General features: G+C 58.6%; 1 protein-coding gene across 1 annotated transcript in view; it reads right to left on the bottom strand.

Annotated features, from left to right (window-relative positions):
• Positions 1-3,995: 3,995 nt before the first annotated feature.
• KIRREL1 (kirre like nephrin family adhesion molecule 1) overlaps positions 3,996-16,604 on the bottom strand; it is an 84,780-nt gene continuing 72,171 nt past the window's right edge. The window contains exons 5-15 of the mRNA XM_073322703.1: positions 16,298-16,448; positions 14,436-14,541; positions 13,952-14,100; positions 12,540-12,667; positions 12,316-12,442; positions 11,573-11,673; positions 7,712-7,910; positions 7,143-7,250; positions 6,382-6,521; positions 5,465-5,542; positions 3,996-5,105 (exon numbers count right to left, since the gene is read on the bottom strand). Of these exons, the coding sequence (XP_073178804.1) occupies positions 4,635-5,105; positions 5,465-5,542; positions 6,382-6,521; positions 7,143-7,250; positions 7,712-7,910; positions 11,573-11,673; positions 12,316-12,442; positions 12,540-12,667; positions 13,952-14,100; positions 14,436-14,541; positions 16,298-16,448 (1,758 nt within the window). The 3' untranslated portion in view covers positions 3,996-4,634. The remainder of the gene's footprint in view (positions 5,106-5,464; positions 5,543-6,381; positions 6,522-7,142; positions 7,251-7,711; positions 7,911-11,572; positions 11,674-12,315; positions 12,443-12,539; positions 12,668-13,951; positions 14,101-14,435; positions 14,542-16,297; positions 16,449-16,604) is intronic.

The following is a 16,604-nucleotide window of genomic DNA, read 5'->3' as shown; positions in this document are numbered from 1 at the left end:
ACGGGTTGGGTGACACCAGTTTGATGGACACAAACCAGGTCGAACCCAGGAGTCCTGACTCCCAGCCCTGGCTGCTGTAAGCCACGAGACTCCTTTCCTAGGAGTCCAGACTCCCAGTCCCCATATCTAACCACTATACTCCCCTCCCAGAGCTAGGAATAGGACCCAGGAATCCTGACTCCCAGTCCTCTGATCTGACCACTAGACCTCCCGCCCCTTCCAGAGCTGGGAATAGAATCCAGGTGTCCTGGCTCTCACCCCTGGGACGCACTGGGATCCAGCCCCAGTGAGCAGGAATTGGCCACAAGCAGGTTTACACCACAGAGCACAAATGCTCAAAGGAGGAAAGCGCAGGGCAGCCGTCCAGGGGCCATTCAAACCCCGAAGCCAGACTGAGATCAAGTGAGAAAAACAAATCTCAGGATTTAAACCCTAGGACCAGCTACGCCTTGCGGCTTTTTCCCAGCTCCCCCTCACAGGCACAACCCCCTCCCTCGAGGAATTATTGCTTTGCCCTCGTTTTCCACGGCCCTCTACACACGCCAAGCCAAGCCCCGTGATCTCTGCAGCGTGCACGGAGCGCCCCCCTGGAGTCAAGGTTGCCCAACACATTCCATTCCGAGACCCTGCTTTCAGTTGGTTGGAACATTGCAGACGTTAACCCTTTGGTCTGAAATTTCCCATGCCAGCTGTCCGCCTCAAAGTGGAAGTTTTGGGGGGCGTTGATCTATAATTATATACTGCTGAGCATTAAGAACACGTGCTTCCAGCTTTCAAGAATTTGCTTGGCAGGATATTTATATAAAATATATATTTAGATACATTCATATAAAAAAAACCAAAACCCCTTCTCACGTGTCCGACTCATGCCAGCAAATTAGCCAGCACCGGTTTGTTACTTACGATGACTATTAACCATTATTATTCGTATTGCAGCAGCCCCTGGCCCCAGTCATGGACCATGACGCCAGATTTGGCTCACACTTTATATTCAGCTCCCACTGCCTTTGCTAGCAGTCCCAGCTGCTCACAAATCGTGAATCAGACCTCCCACAAATCATGAGCTGGGACAAAAATTGGGTTCTTTTGATTCTCCTGCAGGCTTGTGAACGTTCCAGGGTCACGTTCGCAGGTGTGGGGAGGAGCGTGATGTCTAGTGGTTAGAGCCTGGATTCTTTTCTTTAAAACCATGAGAGCTAGAAATGTATTACTAAGGGGCGGGGGGGAAGCTGAAGTTCAAAATAACATGACTTCTGAAAGTGGCGCGTTAAGAGCTGGTCCCTGGATCAGGTTGTAAGCCTGAGACCAGGCAGACCCAGGGTCAACTCTATTCTCCCATCTGACCCGGGGCACGACTGAGCCAGATATTGGGCAGTGTTACACCCAGAGTTGCAATGTCTAACTCATTGGGAGCTAAAACTCAGTTTCCAAAAGGATTTAGGCACTTTGGAGCAAAAATCCCATCAGCTGTCCATGAGAGTCAGGTTCTGGAGTGCCTAAACCCCTTCGGAAAACGATCTGGGTTCCTAAATCAGTTAGGCGTTGAGATACTGAGTGCAGCTAGGCCAAAACGCCTTTAAAAATCTGGGTCTCCAGGCTCCAGTTCCCCATGTGTACCATGGGGCTAAGAACCTGAGAACGGCCCTCCTAGGTCAGACCAGTGGTCCATGTAGCCCAGTATCCTGCCTTCCGACATAGGCCAGTGCCAGATGCTTCAGAGACCAGCCCTGCCCTGCCTCACAGGGGGTCGTGAGGAAAAGCGCAGTGACGATTGTGAGGTTCTCAGGGGCCAGGGTAATGGCCGTTGTATAAGTCCCATAAATAGGGCAGGAAAAGAAAAACAAGCCCATATCACGACACATGATCAAATCCGGCTGCTTCCGAACAGGCTAAATAAAGGGTCAGGTGATGTTTTAATAAATGGTGACCCCTCCGTCCTCGGGTGTTATAGGCTCCAGCCAGCCAACCGGCCGCTATAACCATTGCTAACCCCTGCTGCTGATGCCGATAACCCACGCAGCTGACGGCTGTACAATATCTGAATGGCTCCATAATGTAGAGGGGGGCGGGGCGGTATCTGTACTTAAAATCAAGGCCCCGAACTGTGCAAACGAAACCGATGCTGCAGGGTCAGAAGGGTCACAGGAAAAGATCCAGAACTGCTGCAGTCCAGGGCTGGAGCGGCCCTGCCACGCCGGCAGGTACTAGGAGGGAACAGTCAAGACAGGGCTGGTGGCTTTGCCCTCTGCCCAGCCACGCAGGAGATCAGAATTCGACTCCTGGGCCGGGCTGCGACTGTGGAGAAGCAGGGCCTGGGTTCGAGTCCTGCTCCCTAACGGAGCGATGGCGGAAAGGGCAGTAAAGGCGGGGGCCGGGGTCCTGCTCAGCGCCACTTAGGATTTGCATTGCTCACGCTGCAGGGCGGGACCCAGTGTCGCTCAGCAGCGCCCCCCTCTGCCCGGCTGAGGAATGGCACTGCCAGGCTTCGAAAACAGAGCCCACGCCCCCCATCCCTTCCAGGAGTGGGGTGCAGCTTTGCTGGGATACTTGGGAACCTTGAAAGATACCCTTCACCCCCACCAAAATAGCAACCCTGGGAAATCCAGGGGCACCCATCATTTCTCAATGGGCAGCCCTGGAAAGCCCATATCGTCAGTGGAGGCTGCATCCACAACTTTCAGCCCTGAAAAGATGCCTCAAGCTAAAGGGGCAGCTCCTCCCCTGACCTCGGGGACAGGCTGCTGTAGTGGCTGGTGCCAGGCACTAGGGGGAGAGATGAGCCTTCAGCTTCCCCGCCCCGGGCTGCCACCAGCCCCGAAAACATTTAGCCCCGCCGATGCCCCCACCCCCTTGGCTTGGTTCCACCGCGCAAGCAAATGCCGACGGGTCAAATAAAGCTGAAGTTCAAGGCACAGGAAGTGGTGGAAGAGGCAGGATTCCAATCGGTCCTTTCGGAGGAAAAAACCAACCAACCAACCACCCCCCTCCCGCCCCCGTATAAAATATATATATAAAAAAATCCAACATAAACCCAAACAAACGTATTCAAAGTGCTAGGGACGGGGGACGGAGTCAACTCGGCCCTGGACGGATGGGGTACTGGGGGAGAGATTGGGGCCCCCTGCTTTCTTCCTGAAGAGGAATGCCACACAGGGGAGGGATCCAATTTGGGGTGTGAGCGGCAAGGGGTGCTGTTGTGAATGGAAGCACTCGGGGGTGGGGCTGACCTTTCTCCCTAGGGCCAGCAGTGCCCTCGAGGTCAGGGATTCACAGCGTAGGGATTGCGAGCACTTCACCCTTCCCATATTGCTAAGTGGGGCAGGAGGGATCCCAGTATGGGAAAGGGGTGCTGGTATAGGATAGGGAGTACCTGTATTGTATAGGCGGGTCCCAGTATGGAAGAGGGAGGAATTGGATAGGGGGTCCCAGTATTGCACATGGGACCCTGGTATGGAACAGGGGGCCCCACTATAGGATAGGGGGTCCCTGGTCTGGAATAGGGGGTCCCAGTATTGGACATGGGTCCCTGGTCTGGAATAGGGGGTCCTGGTATTGGATGGGGGTCCCGGGTGTGGACTAGATCAAAAGCTGCAGCTCCAGGTTGGTTTTCCACATTAGGGCCCGATCCTGCCAGGCGCTGAGCGATGGGCGTTGAGGCAGGATCAGAGCCCTTTGGCCATTCAGAGGCTGGCTGCAGGGTTAGCCGGCCTGCCGGCCGACAGGCACCCACAGCCCCCGTCCGGGCGCGTTCACATCTAGAGCGCAGTGTCCCCTGTCCCCCCTGCGGCACCCCGGCAGCCCGGCGGGTCCCATCGTGCCCTGGGAGCCGGTGATGGCATGACTCTCTGCCGCCTAGCGGCCGAGAGGTGCGGGAGCCAGTTGCAGACCCCAGGGATCCCACGGCCCCCAGGGGAATGCACAAGCTAGCCTGCCTTCAGCCACCCCCCCAATGCCACTTGGTCCTCCGCTGCCCCACAATCCCCCCCACCCCTTGTTGTCACAACCTTTCACCCCCAGCCTGGAGTTCAGCTCTCGGCCCATCTCCCCGCAAAGATCCGACGACGCCTGGCAAAGAAATGGGGTCTCCCCAGCGTGGCCGGGGGCAAGTTTCCAGAGTCTTGCTTGGAGCAGGATGGGGCAGGGTGGGATGCAGGCCATGGGAGGGAATCTCCCCCCCTGCAGCTACCAGCACGCTTTATTCGGCCTCCAGCCCGCTGGGAGGAGAGCTGTGCCACGCGTGACCAAGGCCGGGGCAGGGGTGGGGGTGAGGCTCCCCAGCCCCCCCCCCCCAAAATCTGTTTTCCTTCCAGTCGGGGAGGGCGCCGGCCCCTCGAGACATGGGCTGAAAAGAACGAACGAAGACAACGTGACGGGTGTCTGGCTGGAAGCTCAGATATAGGGGAAGAGGGGCCCCGGAGTCAGCCGGACGCCAGGGTCCCTGGAATACAGGCGGTGAGGGGTGCAGTTGCCGGGCAGGCTGAGAGTCCTGCCGCTGGGTGGGGGTTAGGGGTGGGCGTGGGTGTGTGTTCTGGAAAAGCCCCTGAATATCAGAGGACAGTCACAAAGTACCTATGACCCCCCCCCACTTTTGTCTCCAGGGAGGATCGTCCCCGCCCCCAGCCCCCCCGGGCCCTTCAGACGTGAGTCTGCATCCGCTGCTGGAACCGCTGCCCGTAGTCCGAGTGCTGGGAGGTGTAGGAGAAGCGGGTGGCGCTGGTGTACTTGCCCATGGGGTCGTAGGCGTCGTAGGGGGCGCGGTCCAAGCTGGGCGGAGGGGGCTGGCTGTAGCCCAGGCGGTAGGTGGCGTAGCCGGCGCTGGGCGGGAAGGCGGCGTGGCCGCCGTAGTTCTCGTAGGAGAGCTGGCTGGCCGTCTCGCCCGAGGCGGTGCCCGGCGGGGGCCCCGGGGCCGGCTCGGCCCCGTACTCCGAGGCGGGGCCCCGGCTGTAGGTGCTCAGCTGGGCGTAGCCGCTGGAGTGGGAGAGGCGGGAGGAGGGGCGCATGTCGTAGCGGGCGGGGCCCGGGGGGCGGTAGTCGGCGTAGAGCACGGTGCGGGAGGGCGGGCGGTCCTCGTGGGCGCGAACGTTGTAGTAGCCGTTGGTTGGGTCCTGGAAGGGGAAAGGAGAGGGGCAGGTTCAGGCAGCGCCAGGGGGCGCACACGGGGCAGGGCAAAGCTCTGGGTGCCTGTGGACTATTCCGGGGGCAGAGCTGGGCAAAGAACCCAGGAGTCCTGGCCCCCACCCCCAGCGGAGACACACACATAATCCCTTCTGCACCCAGAGCTGCTGACATGCACACACCATCGTACACCCCTTCGCACGCAAGCACACTCGCTGGTGTGCTCAGGCACCTTGGCACCAAGGCACAATCACTCCCCCGCACACTCCAGGCCGCCCTTCCCTGCCCACGCCCACACGCGCCGTTGCACGCTCAGTGGACAGGTGCCCCCCCGGGGGTGGTGCCGGACCTTGAGTTCGTACTCCTCCCGCGTGTCGATGGTGTCGCACCGCATATCCTGCTTCAGGTCCACGTCGTCCTTGAACGACTGTCGAGGGAGATGGGAAAGGGACCCGTCAGCTTCCCCGCCCAGGTTCTGCCTTAGCCCACCGGCCGCTCGGCTCCCCAGCCCCCAAGTCATCCCACCCACCCCGACCTGAACGCAGGACCAAGCAGGCTGTGGCTCCTCCCCACACTCTGGGGGCACTGATGTAACCAGCCAAGAATGGGACTCAGGAATCTGGGCTCCCTATTCTAATTACTAGCCCACACTCCCCTCGCAGATCCGTAAAGAACCCAGGAGTCCAAGTCCTGTACCCTGGGTTGGCAGCACCAGGGATTGAACCTGGGACCTTTGAAACGTAAAGCCTGAGTTGCTACGGCTTGAGCTAAAGGACAGAGCCTGCAACAGACTCATCAACACCTATTGATCACAGAGACAAAGCACCACTGAGTTACACCGCCCGCCCTGCCCCTCGGGGGGCGCTCCCAGCAGCTACAGCCCAGGGTGGCTAGACATGGGTGGCTCCGTGGGGCATGGCTGGAACTGTGGCACCAGACTTAGCCCGCTGGGCTGTTTGATGGGTGCCAGGCTGGCCTCCTGCCCACCTCCCTCTTGCGACGTGTGCGGCCAGGAGGCCCCAGAACCCAGGAGTCCTGCCTCCCTGTTCTAATCACCAGGCCATACTCCTGGTCCCAGGAAGGGAACCCAGGAGTCCTGGCTCCCAGCCACCTTCCCCACCACTCTAACCACTAACACACGCTCTCTGTCCCACAGATGTGCACAGAACCCAGGAGTCCTGCTCTGAGCAGTAGTGAACTGTCTCGCTCTGTCCTGCTGCTGGGCTCGTTCCGGGGCCCCAGGGGGAGATTAGGGGGGGCCCTCACCGAGTAGATGGCCTTCATGACGCGGGTTGCCGTGGAGACGCTGGCCGTGTCCTCCTCGCGGTCCGCATGCAGCGTCAGGGGCTCCCGGTTCACCGTCTCCACCTTGATGTCCAGCTTGCGGAGGGTCACGTCCTTGCGGCCTGTGAGACACACAGACTGATGGACGGATGGATCTGCCAGCTGCACCCCGGGCTTCTCCTAGCTGGAGACCCCAGCCCAGAGCCCTGGCTGTCGGCGGTCCTGGACTCACCCTTCCCCCTGGCCTGGAGAAACTGGCCTCCTTCCTGGAAAGCCCCCGCAGCCACCAGTCCCCCCTGCTAGGACGGGGCCTTGGCCAGGGACCTCATGGGCCAAGAGAAAGCGCACCCCCGTAGCAGGGCTTCCCCGCTTCCAGCTGCTCCTGGCCCCACCACCTGGCCACCTGCCTACGCCCAGCACCTGGCGCAAAGGAGCCATGGCCGTTCCCGTCGCCTGCAGGTGTCGTGGGCTTTCCAAGGGGCTCCCCCGGTGGACGAGGCTGCTTGTGGGCCACGTGCTCCATCCTGGGGTGACGGGGGCATCGGCCCACAGACTGACACAGTGTGGGGGGAGACGCATCCAGCCGTGGGCCCTATGGACCTCATGGCTTCTTGGTACCATCCCGGCCTGTCCCTTGAGTGGCTGGTAGGTGCCGGCTGGGGCAGTCTGGAGCCGTTCCCCTCCCTCCTCGCCCCTGGGCTGAGTTGAAGGGGGTTCCCGGGAATCCCCCGCCCCGCACTCACTTCCTTTGCGGCGCCTGTAGAGGAAGCAGACCAAGGCGACGAGGAAGAAGATGAGGAGGATGCTGGCCCCGATGGTGGCTCCGGCGATGATGCCCACGGGCAGGACTTCTGCAGGGGGAACGGGGGGTGCTTTAGCTGGGGGAGCCGCGCTGCCCCCTTCCTGCCGGTTCCTCCCTAGCCCACTCTCACCCCTTAGCCCCCGACTGCCTTGAGATGGAGCAGGATCCCCTCCAAGGTTGGCATTGCTAGCCCTGCTCCCTAGATGGGGAAACTGAGGCACAGAGAGGGGAAGGGAGCTGCCCAAGGCCTCACACAGTCAGCGGCAGAGAACCAAGGAATCCACCCAGCCTCCTGCTCTAACCATCAGACAACACTGTCCCCCAGAACTGGGAATGGAACACAGGGCTCCCCATTCCCAACCAGCTGTAAACCCTGGTTCAGGCTCCCCTCCTAGAGCTGGGCATAGAACCCAGGCGTCCTGCCCCCTGTGCTCTAACCACTAGATCCCACTCCCCTCCCAGAGCTGGGCATAGAACCCAGGCGTCCTGACTCCCTCCCCGCCCTGCTACCTTTCTCCTCCAGCTGGATGATGGCCGTCCCCGGCCCAAAGCTGTTCCAGGCCGTGCAGTTGTAGCGTGTCTGGAAATCGGCCTCCATCACGTTGTTGATGGTCAGGGTGGAGAGGACCCCGCTGCCCGTGTTGGTTCTCTCCACCGTGTAGCGCTCCAGTGTGCCAGCTTCCAGGATGTTCTCCTTCCAGGCCCAGGCCTATCGCCGGGTGGGGCGTGCAAAAGGGAGAAAGGCCTGGTCAGCTCCCAGGGCTGAGAGCTCCTGCCCCATCACACCTCCGCTAACCCGGGAGAACCCTAGCATCCGGGCCAAATCCCAGCTGGGTATCTACAGCCCACCAGCCCCCCGCGGTTCCAGTAGGATACGATCGTCCCGTTCACTTCCTGTCCCAAACTGAATGGGGATGTGGGAGGATCATGGTGGGATTCCTCCATTCAGCCACCATCTGCAACTTGAGGACACAGGAGGCGGCACCAGGGCTGTGTCAACAGGTAGGTGGGTAGACAGGGATAGCTAGATGGGTGTGTATAGGGATAGACAGACAGACAGACAGATAGATATATGGGTGTGTATGGGGATAGACAGAAAGATAGATAGATGTGTATAGGGATAGACAGGTAGGTAGCCAGGTGTGTATGGGGATAGAAGACAGGCAGATAGATGAGTGTGTATGGGGATAGACAGACAGAAGACAGGCGGGTAGATAGGTGCATATGGGGATAGATAGAAGACAGGCAGGTAGATGGGTGCGTATGGGGATAGACAGACAGAAGACAGGCAGGTAGATGGGTGCGTATGGGGATAGACAGATAGAAGACAGGCGGGTAGATAGGTGCATATGGGGATAGATAGAAGACAGGCAGGTAGATGGGTGCGTATGGGGATAGACAGACAGAAGACAGGCAGGTAGATGGGTGCGTATGGGGATAGACAGATAGAAGACAGGCGGGTAGATAGGTGCATATGGGGATAGATAGAAGACAGGCAGGTAGATGGGTGCGTATGGGGATAGACAGACAGAAGACAGGCAGGTAGATGGGTGCGTATGGGGATAGACAGGCAGGTAGATGGGTGCGTATGGGGATAGACAGGCAGGTAGATGGGTGCGTATGGGGACAGACAGGCAGGTAGATGGGTGTGTATGGGGACAGACAGACAGAAGACAGGCAGGTAGATGGGTGCGTATGGGGATAGACAGACAGAAGACAGGCAGGTAGATGGGTGCGTATGGGGATAGACAGACAGAAGACAGGCAGGTAGATGGGTGCGTATGGGGATAGACAGATAGAAGACAGGCAGATGAGACAGGAGCAGAGACAAAGGCATGTGAAAGAATGGCAGAGACAGGGAGCGTGAGATTGACAGAGCGATGCAGACAAAGCAAACAGCGACATGTGAGCAATGTTAATACTGCTGAGCTCCGAGACAAATTCAGCTCAGGAAATAGCACAATGCAGGCCCCTCCGGGTGGTTATTGCAGCCCCATTGCTCACCACGGGGCCAGGGTGTAATAAACATTTCATACCACGGGCCATTGTAACTCTCCCAGCACAAGCAGGACCAGCGCGTGCCCTGGGCTCGCCATACAGCCACGGTCACCTGAGGAGACTGCATGTAAGCCTTCCCCGCCACTGTGTTTATTTTTCAATCGAGCTGCTTTAATGGGGCAGTAACGAGGCTGGGTTTTTTTAAAGAGACGCTGCCAGGCAGGGCTTCTCCTTTAGGTTACACTGCAGTTGCACGACCAGTCAAGTCCCGGTGTCCCCACAAGGGGGCGTGCTCGTGCCACACCAGAACAGGACCTCGCTTCAGGCTGCTGATTGCTAGCGGTTTTGCTCCTCTGTGTAAACTGCAGTTTCTTTGTTTCCTGAATCACGTCATTCCTTCTCCCTCCATTCCAAAGCAGCCGCTCTGACCTGATCCGAGTAAAGCCATCACATCCCCTTCCCTCCCCGCAGGATCTGGCTGTAGGTTGGTCAGTGACCCATCCCAAGGCAAAGCCAAGAGTGCTCGTCTCACCCAGTGATTGCTCTTGCAATTAACTATTTACAGCTGAGGGGGAGAGGGAAGAGATGCAGCTGGCCTAAGAGTGCTAGGAAACAATAATCGCAGCTGTGAAGGGAAAACGACTATTTGCTGGGAGCCTTCAGCAGGGGTGGGGTTCGGGGACCTGCACATTCTGACTCCAAATGTCCGTCTCTGTCTGCTTCCCACTACCCCTCCGTTCCGGCCTCATTCAACCCTCCTTTTTCTCCCAGCCTCCCCTTCCTTCTCCACCACAGCCAACGCGGCCGTATCCAAGTGCAACTAGAACGGGTCTGAAAATTTTAGACGGAACAGAAACGCAGTTTGGGCAAAATTGAAATCTTTCACGGGAACCTGTCGATTTCAACAGTGTTGACGAATCATTTCAATATTCTCATTTCCAGAACATCAAAAGGTGCCATTTCGAATTCATTGCTCTGATTCATTTTGGTTCAACTTGTATTTTATAGTAAAATGTTAATGTTAATAGTATATTATATTTATGTACAGCAGGACCCCAGTTTTAGGAACATTGACCTTATGAATGATCGCTTACAAGAACCATCTTTCTGCTACAATCCATCAGCTAACGTTCAAGCGACTGTAGAGGCTTGAAAAATCTGAGAGATTTAGCAGCCACGAAGAAGAGCTGCAGTTTTCTCAAATAAAGGAAAATCCGGCACCCTTAACCCATCTGTTACCACTCATTATGTACACAATCACTGAACAATTAATAAATTAACATGTGCACCGTATCACCCTCAACTTTGAGATGTTCAATTTTATGAGCTTTTCGACATTATGAATTCCTCAATCCCCCATTAGTTCGCTAAACAGGAGCTCTACTGTATTGTATTTATTATTGTAGATAATGTATGTTACATTTATTATTTTAATACAATATCCACGTTGAAAAGAATCAGCATTATTGGAACCAAATGGTTTTGCCTTCTCAAACCGAAACATCTCAATGGTTTCGGAGAGAAATTTGGGGGAATTTTTTGTTCTGTGCCACATTTCAAAATGTTGATTTTTTTTGTTACAATTCAGAACAAAAATTAATTTGGGGAATTTCCGAATTTCCCAGGGAACAAAAATTCAATTTTCCAACCAGCTCCCACGTTATTGATGCCAATGCGACTCTCTGTCTCTCTCTAGTGGCTGGAGGGTGTAGAGAGGTTTATGAGCCCATGGATGGGTCCCACCTGGTCCAGTATCTCAACCCGCGGTAACTCGTGCTGATGAATCCAGAGACTTTGGCGTCAGATATACCCACGGGGATGTCACAGCATAAACTCCAAGGACAACATGAGTGCCTTAAATTTAGGCTAGTCCATATTGGAGAAACTGACCATGCTAAACTGACCAGCCTCAAGGACTGTGGCTCATCTTACGTCCGCATGCACCAGGCAGCTTGCATCTGTGCTAAGGGCCACTCCAGGCTGACCGTGCTTAGAGCCAAAGTGGATACAGACGAGCTGGAAAGGTTCCACTCAGCCCACCCACCACCGTCCTTCACAAATCTCCCAGCATGCCTTCTTCCGGCAGCAGAGCCAGGGACCGTGGGATAGCTCCCCGTTGCAGTCCCTAACCCTGGCGAGTGTGGACTGGCGGAGCTGTTCGTGCATAAACTGGCTTCCGTTCTCTGGCACAGGCAACAGGCACCGCTCCTCAGCCCAGGGAGCGTTGAGAAGCACAGAGACCGTGATGACAAGGTCCTGGTTAGGAAGGAAGCTGCTGCTGCCCTGGTGTGTTAGCTAGAGGGTCCCCAGCCCAGGCCGGGTTGCCCCCCGCCCCGCCCCCTGTGGAGAGCGCCCCCCCAGGAGAGCACTCACAATGCGGTCGGGGGGTGGCGTGCTCCCGATGAAACACTCCACTTTCCCGCGGTCGCCACGCACAGCGTACTGAACGGCCTCGCTCGAGATGATCGGGGGGCCTGTGGGGGGGGGAGAAACAGCTGCTTAAAATGGGCACCGTAAGCCAGAGACTGCCTGGGGCAGAGCGGGCACTCCACGGCTGTGGAGCATCGCACCAGGCTCATTAGTTAACAAGAATGGGGAGCTACAGCAGGCCGGGGAGAGCATCCCTGGAGGGAGTAGGAGATGGGATGCCATGCTGCAGTGTTCTGAGAGATAAGGAGTCCCATGCACGGGGCACTGTGCCAGGGGTACCAGTCATGGGCATGAATACTGGGGTACTGTGCTAGAGTACCAATGGGTATGAATACTGGGGTACTGTGCCAGGGGTACCAATGGGCATGAATACTGGGGCATTGTACTCAAGGTACCAAGTCGTGGGTACGAATACTGGGGCATCATGTCCAGGGTACCAAGTCGTGGGTTTGAATACTGGGGTACTATGCCAGGGTACCAGTCATGGTCATGAATACTGGCATACTGCCCCTCGGTACCAAGTTGTGGGTTTGAATACTGGGGTACTGTGCCCAGGGTACCAAGTCGGTCCAAATACTGGGGCATCGTGCCCAGGGTACCAAGCTGAGGGTCTGAATACCCGGGTACTGTGGGTATGAACACTGGGGTACAGCCTGCTCCCCAATACCCTGGGCAGAGGGCCTCACCATTGACAAAGAGGGTGACCTCCCGCTCGCCCACGCCGATCCTGGGCACGATGGCTTTGCAGATGTACTGCCCAGCGTCGGCCTGCGTCACCGACTTCAGGTAGAGCTGGTTGCTGTTGCTCAGCACCTGGGCACAAACAGGGCGGAGCGTGAGAGGGGGGTGTGTGCGGCGGGGGACAGGCCGTGCGAGCCCCTGGGCTATGGGGCGCTGGGAGAGGAATTACCATGTTGGATTCTTTTTTGGTCCAGGTGAGGGTCAGCGGGGGGTTGCCGGCCCACACGCATGTCAGCGTCACATCCGAGCCGATGTCGGTGGTCGTGGGCTTGGGGTCCACCACGATCCGAGGGGCAACTGCAAGAGAGAGACGTCAGCGGCCCTGGGTGCGCAGGTATGTTCCTGGCTCCCATGGGTGGACGTGGCTGTGTGTCCCCGTTGCCGTGGGTGTGTCCCGGTGGGCTCATGGCTCGTGTGTGTGCGTGTCCCCACATGTCTGGGTGCTCATGGCTTGTGTGTCCATGTGTCGCCATGTGTGTTCACCCCCCTGCTTGTGGTTCATCCGTGTGTCCATCCCCGGGTGTGTGCTCATAGCTTATGTCTGTGTCCACATGGGGGTGTGTGTGTGTGTGTCTGTGTGTGCACGCGTGCGTGTGCTCATGGCTTGTGTGTGTGTGTGTTCTCGTGTGTGTGAGGGCGTGTGCTCATGGCTTGCTTGTGCATGTCCCCGCGTGTGTCCCCGTGTGCTCAAGGCTCGTGCGTGAGCATGCCCCGTGTGTCCCCGTGTGCTCAAGGCTCGTGTGTGAGCATGCCCCGTGTGTCCCCATGTGCTCAAGGCTCGTGTGTGAGCATGCCCCGTGTGTCCCCGTGTGCTCATGGCTTGCTTGTGCATGTCCCCGCGTGTGTCCCCGTGTGCTCAAGACTCGTGCGTGAGCATGTCCCGTGTGTCCCCGTGTGCTCAAGGCTCGTGCGTGAGCATGCCCCGTGTGTCCCCGTGCGCTCAAGGCTCGTGTGTGAGCATGCCCCGTGTGTCCCCGTGTGCTCAAGGCTCGTGCGTGAGCATGCCCCGTGTGCTCAAGGCTCGTGCGTGAGCATGCCCCGTGTGTCCCTGTGTGCTCATGGCTCGTGCGTGAGCATGTCCCGTGTGTCCCCGTGTGCTCATGGCTCGTGCGTGAGCATGCCCCGTGTGTCCCCGTGTGCTCAAGACTCATGCGTGAGCATGCCCCGTGTGTCCCCGTGTGCTCAAGACTCGTGCGTGAGCATGCCCCGTGTGTCCCCCTGTGCTCAAGGCTCGTGCGTGAGCATGCCCCGTGTGTCCCCGTGTGCTCATGGCTCCCACTAGCCTCCAGCCCCTGCCCACTGAGGCACAGCTCGAGGGGCTCAGGCAGTGGGGCGGTCTGTGCCCTTGGCACTAACAAGCCTGCGTTCGAGTCCCGCCATTGGCCTTGTTTTCTGTGTGCTCAGGGCCGGGTTTGGCACTCAGGTGACACACCACTAGGCTGGCTGGTACCCGGGGAGCCAGCGAGCACCCTGGGCTCTGCCTGTGCCCATCCGCCTCCCTGCAGAACCCCCCTTTTCCAGCCCCGACTCGTCTCCGCCCAGGCCGAGTGGTGGGGCGCATTGCCCCCCTGCGGCACTCACAGTGCACGTCCACCAGCGTGCTGACGTTGGTGCTTCCCACGTCATTGTGCACCTCGCACGAGACGGGCTCCGTGAAGAAGGAATAATCCACCTGCGCCTCGTACTTGCTGTCCTTGGCTTCTTCGATGATCACGCCACCCTTGGCCCACCTGTGGGGGGGAGAGCAGACATGATGATAGGCTCCTCCCCCTGGGGGGAAGGGGAGGCCAGACACAGCTAGAGGCTCCTCCCCCTGGGGGGAAGGGGAGGGCAGACACAGAGAGAGGCTCCTCCCCCCAAGGAGGGAGGCGGCTCAGCGGGTTGATGATGGGCTACGGAGCTGTGTAACCCATCAGTGAACGGTTCGAATCCACTGGGGTGTGGGGGAGGCATCAGGGGCCGAAGCTGAGTGCTGTGATGCTAGCGGGAATCTGGATTCAGGAGCTGGTTGGCCCGGGGACTCCCATTTAATTGTATCCCCGCTGGTTCCACCCGCGCCCCTCACCTGTAGCCTCTGATCTCCGGGTTGGCTGTGGCCACGCAGGTGAAGACGACCCGCTCGCCTTCCTGCACCGTCTGGGGCTGGATGGAGAGGGTGACCGTGGGGGGATCTGCCAGGGAGAGACGGAGACAGCCGTCACTGGCACGACGCACGGGAAGGAAACTGAGGCAGGGACAAAAAAGGTCCCCAGGGTGGAGCCTGGTGCAGGGAGCTGCTTGTTCTGCCAGCCCAGTGAGCCACGGGGCGGATTTTCCCTGGCTGGGGCGGGGGTCTTTAAATCAACGCTGGGGGGAGCTCCAGGAGAAGCTCAATGGAAAACCAAGGGGTGGACAGTTTGTGGATCAGCCTCCTCCGGTCAGTGCCACGTGGCAGGGGAAACGCCGCACCCCAGCTGCCTCTCGGGTCCCGTGAGAGCTGCGATTCCCCACAGCAGCCACTGGGGGTCAGTGCTGGGCCGCAGACACAGCGGGGAAATCCTGAGCGGCCAACGCTGCAGCCCCGCACGGCAGGCCAGCGCCATCCCCCGGCCCCGCTCCGCGGGCGGCCGGCAGAGACTTGCCCAAGCAGATCAGCGGCAGACCTGGAGACCCCCAGCTCCTGAGTCCCGGTCCTGTGCTCCGTCCACTGGCCCCCACGCCCTGGCCCCCGTGCGTCCTGCAGGCTGTTTGTGCCTCTCAGGCAGGGTGGCCCCGCGCCCCGGTACCCCGGTGGCCTGCAGCTGCCCAGCCACGCTCGTGGGACCGGGTGCTGTCACAGCGTGCCGGGGGGCTGGGCGGGGGGCCTGACATGCAGAGCTGTCCGGGGCAGCCAGCGGAGAGCCTCCCAGCCCTGCATCTCACAGTGATTCTAAACCTAGGACGATCGGAGCTCCTCCAGCCGCCCCGGGGCCAGGTGTGGCTAGGCAGCGCCAGCATGAGCGTCCCGCCCCACCCTGTGCCATGGGGCTGCCCAGCTGGGACCGGCTGGAGAGGGGGCATTCTGTCACCAAAAGGTAGATTGGGGTTCCAAAGTGTGGAAATTAGGGTGACACCAATGCACATAACCCTAAGAACCTGGCAGAGCAGTTATCTATCTATCTCCAGACACCCCCACTCTGTCTGTCCGTCTGTCCATCCATCTCCAGACACCCCCTCTATCCCTCTATCCATCCCCAGACACCCACCCTGTCCATTCATCCCCAGACACCCCCACCCTGTCTGTCTGTCTGTCCATCCATCCCAGACACCCCCACCCTGTCTGTCCGTCTGTCCATCCATCCCAGACACCCCCCTCTATCCATCTATCCATCCTCCATCCCCAGACACCCCGTCTGTCCATCCATCCATCCCCAGACACCCCCTCTCTATCTATCCATCTCCAGACACCCCCACTCTGTCTGTCCGCCTGTCCATCCATCCCCAGACACCCCCTCTCTAACCATCCCTCTATCCCCAGACACCCCCTCTCTAACCATCCCTCTATCCCCAGATACCCCATCTGTTCATCCATCCATCCCAGACACCCCCTCTATCTATCTATCTATCTATCTATCTATCTATCTATCTATCTATCTATCTATCTATCTATCTATCTATCTATCTATCCTCCTACACACCCCTCTAACTATGAATCAAGCACTGGATGTGATCAGTGCCCTGGGGTGGCTTCTTTCCCCAATGCAGACACAGCCTCCTGTGGGCTGCCCCCTGCCCCTCACCTGGTCGTTTACCCCAGTGGGTGTAAATGGCAGTGTTCTGCACCCACTGCACGCTGGTGTAACTGATGAGGGGAAGGGAGGTGAGGAACCAGGCCCCATTCCCACTGCTCCTGCACTTGCCGTCCAGCGGGGCCCTGGAGCCCAGCAGCAGGGCGGGGGCTGGACTCACGGTGTACGTTCAGCTTGATGGAGGTCTCCTTGCCGGCCGGGACGGCGTCGTTGGTGCTCCGGCAGACGAAGACCCGCCCGATGTCCGCGTCTGTGGGGTTGATGAGGAGCTGGCTGACCGTGGTTTCCCTCTTGCCATCTGCTAACACTTCCTGTCCACAGGGAAGAGGAGACGATCAAACCATAGGGCTGGCAGAAGGGGGGCACTTGGTGCTATTCCTTCCTATTGCCCAGGTGGAGAAACTGAGAGGGCAAGGGACATGCACAAGACCACACAGCATGTCAGTGGCAGAGTCAGGCACAGTGTC

Source organism: Lepidochelys kempii, chromosome 24 (assembly GCF_965140265.1).
Source record: "Lepidochelys kempii isolate rLepKem1 chromosome 24, rLepKem1.hap2, whole genome shotgun sequence".
NCBI classification, from domain to species: Eukaryota; Metazoa; Chordata; order Testudines; family Cheloniidae; genus Lepidochelys; species Lepidochelys kempii.
Note: the sequence above shows the minus strand (reverse complement) of the source record. Positions and strands in the feature narration are given on the sequence as shown.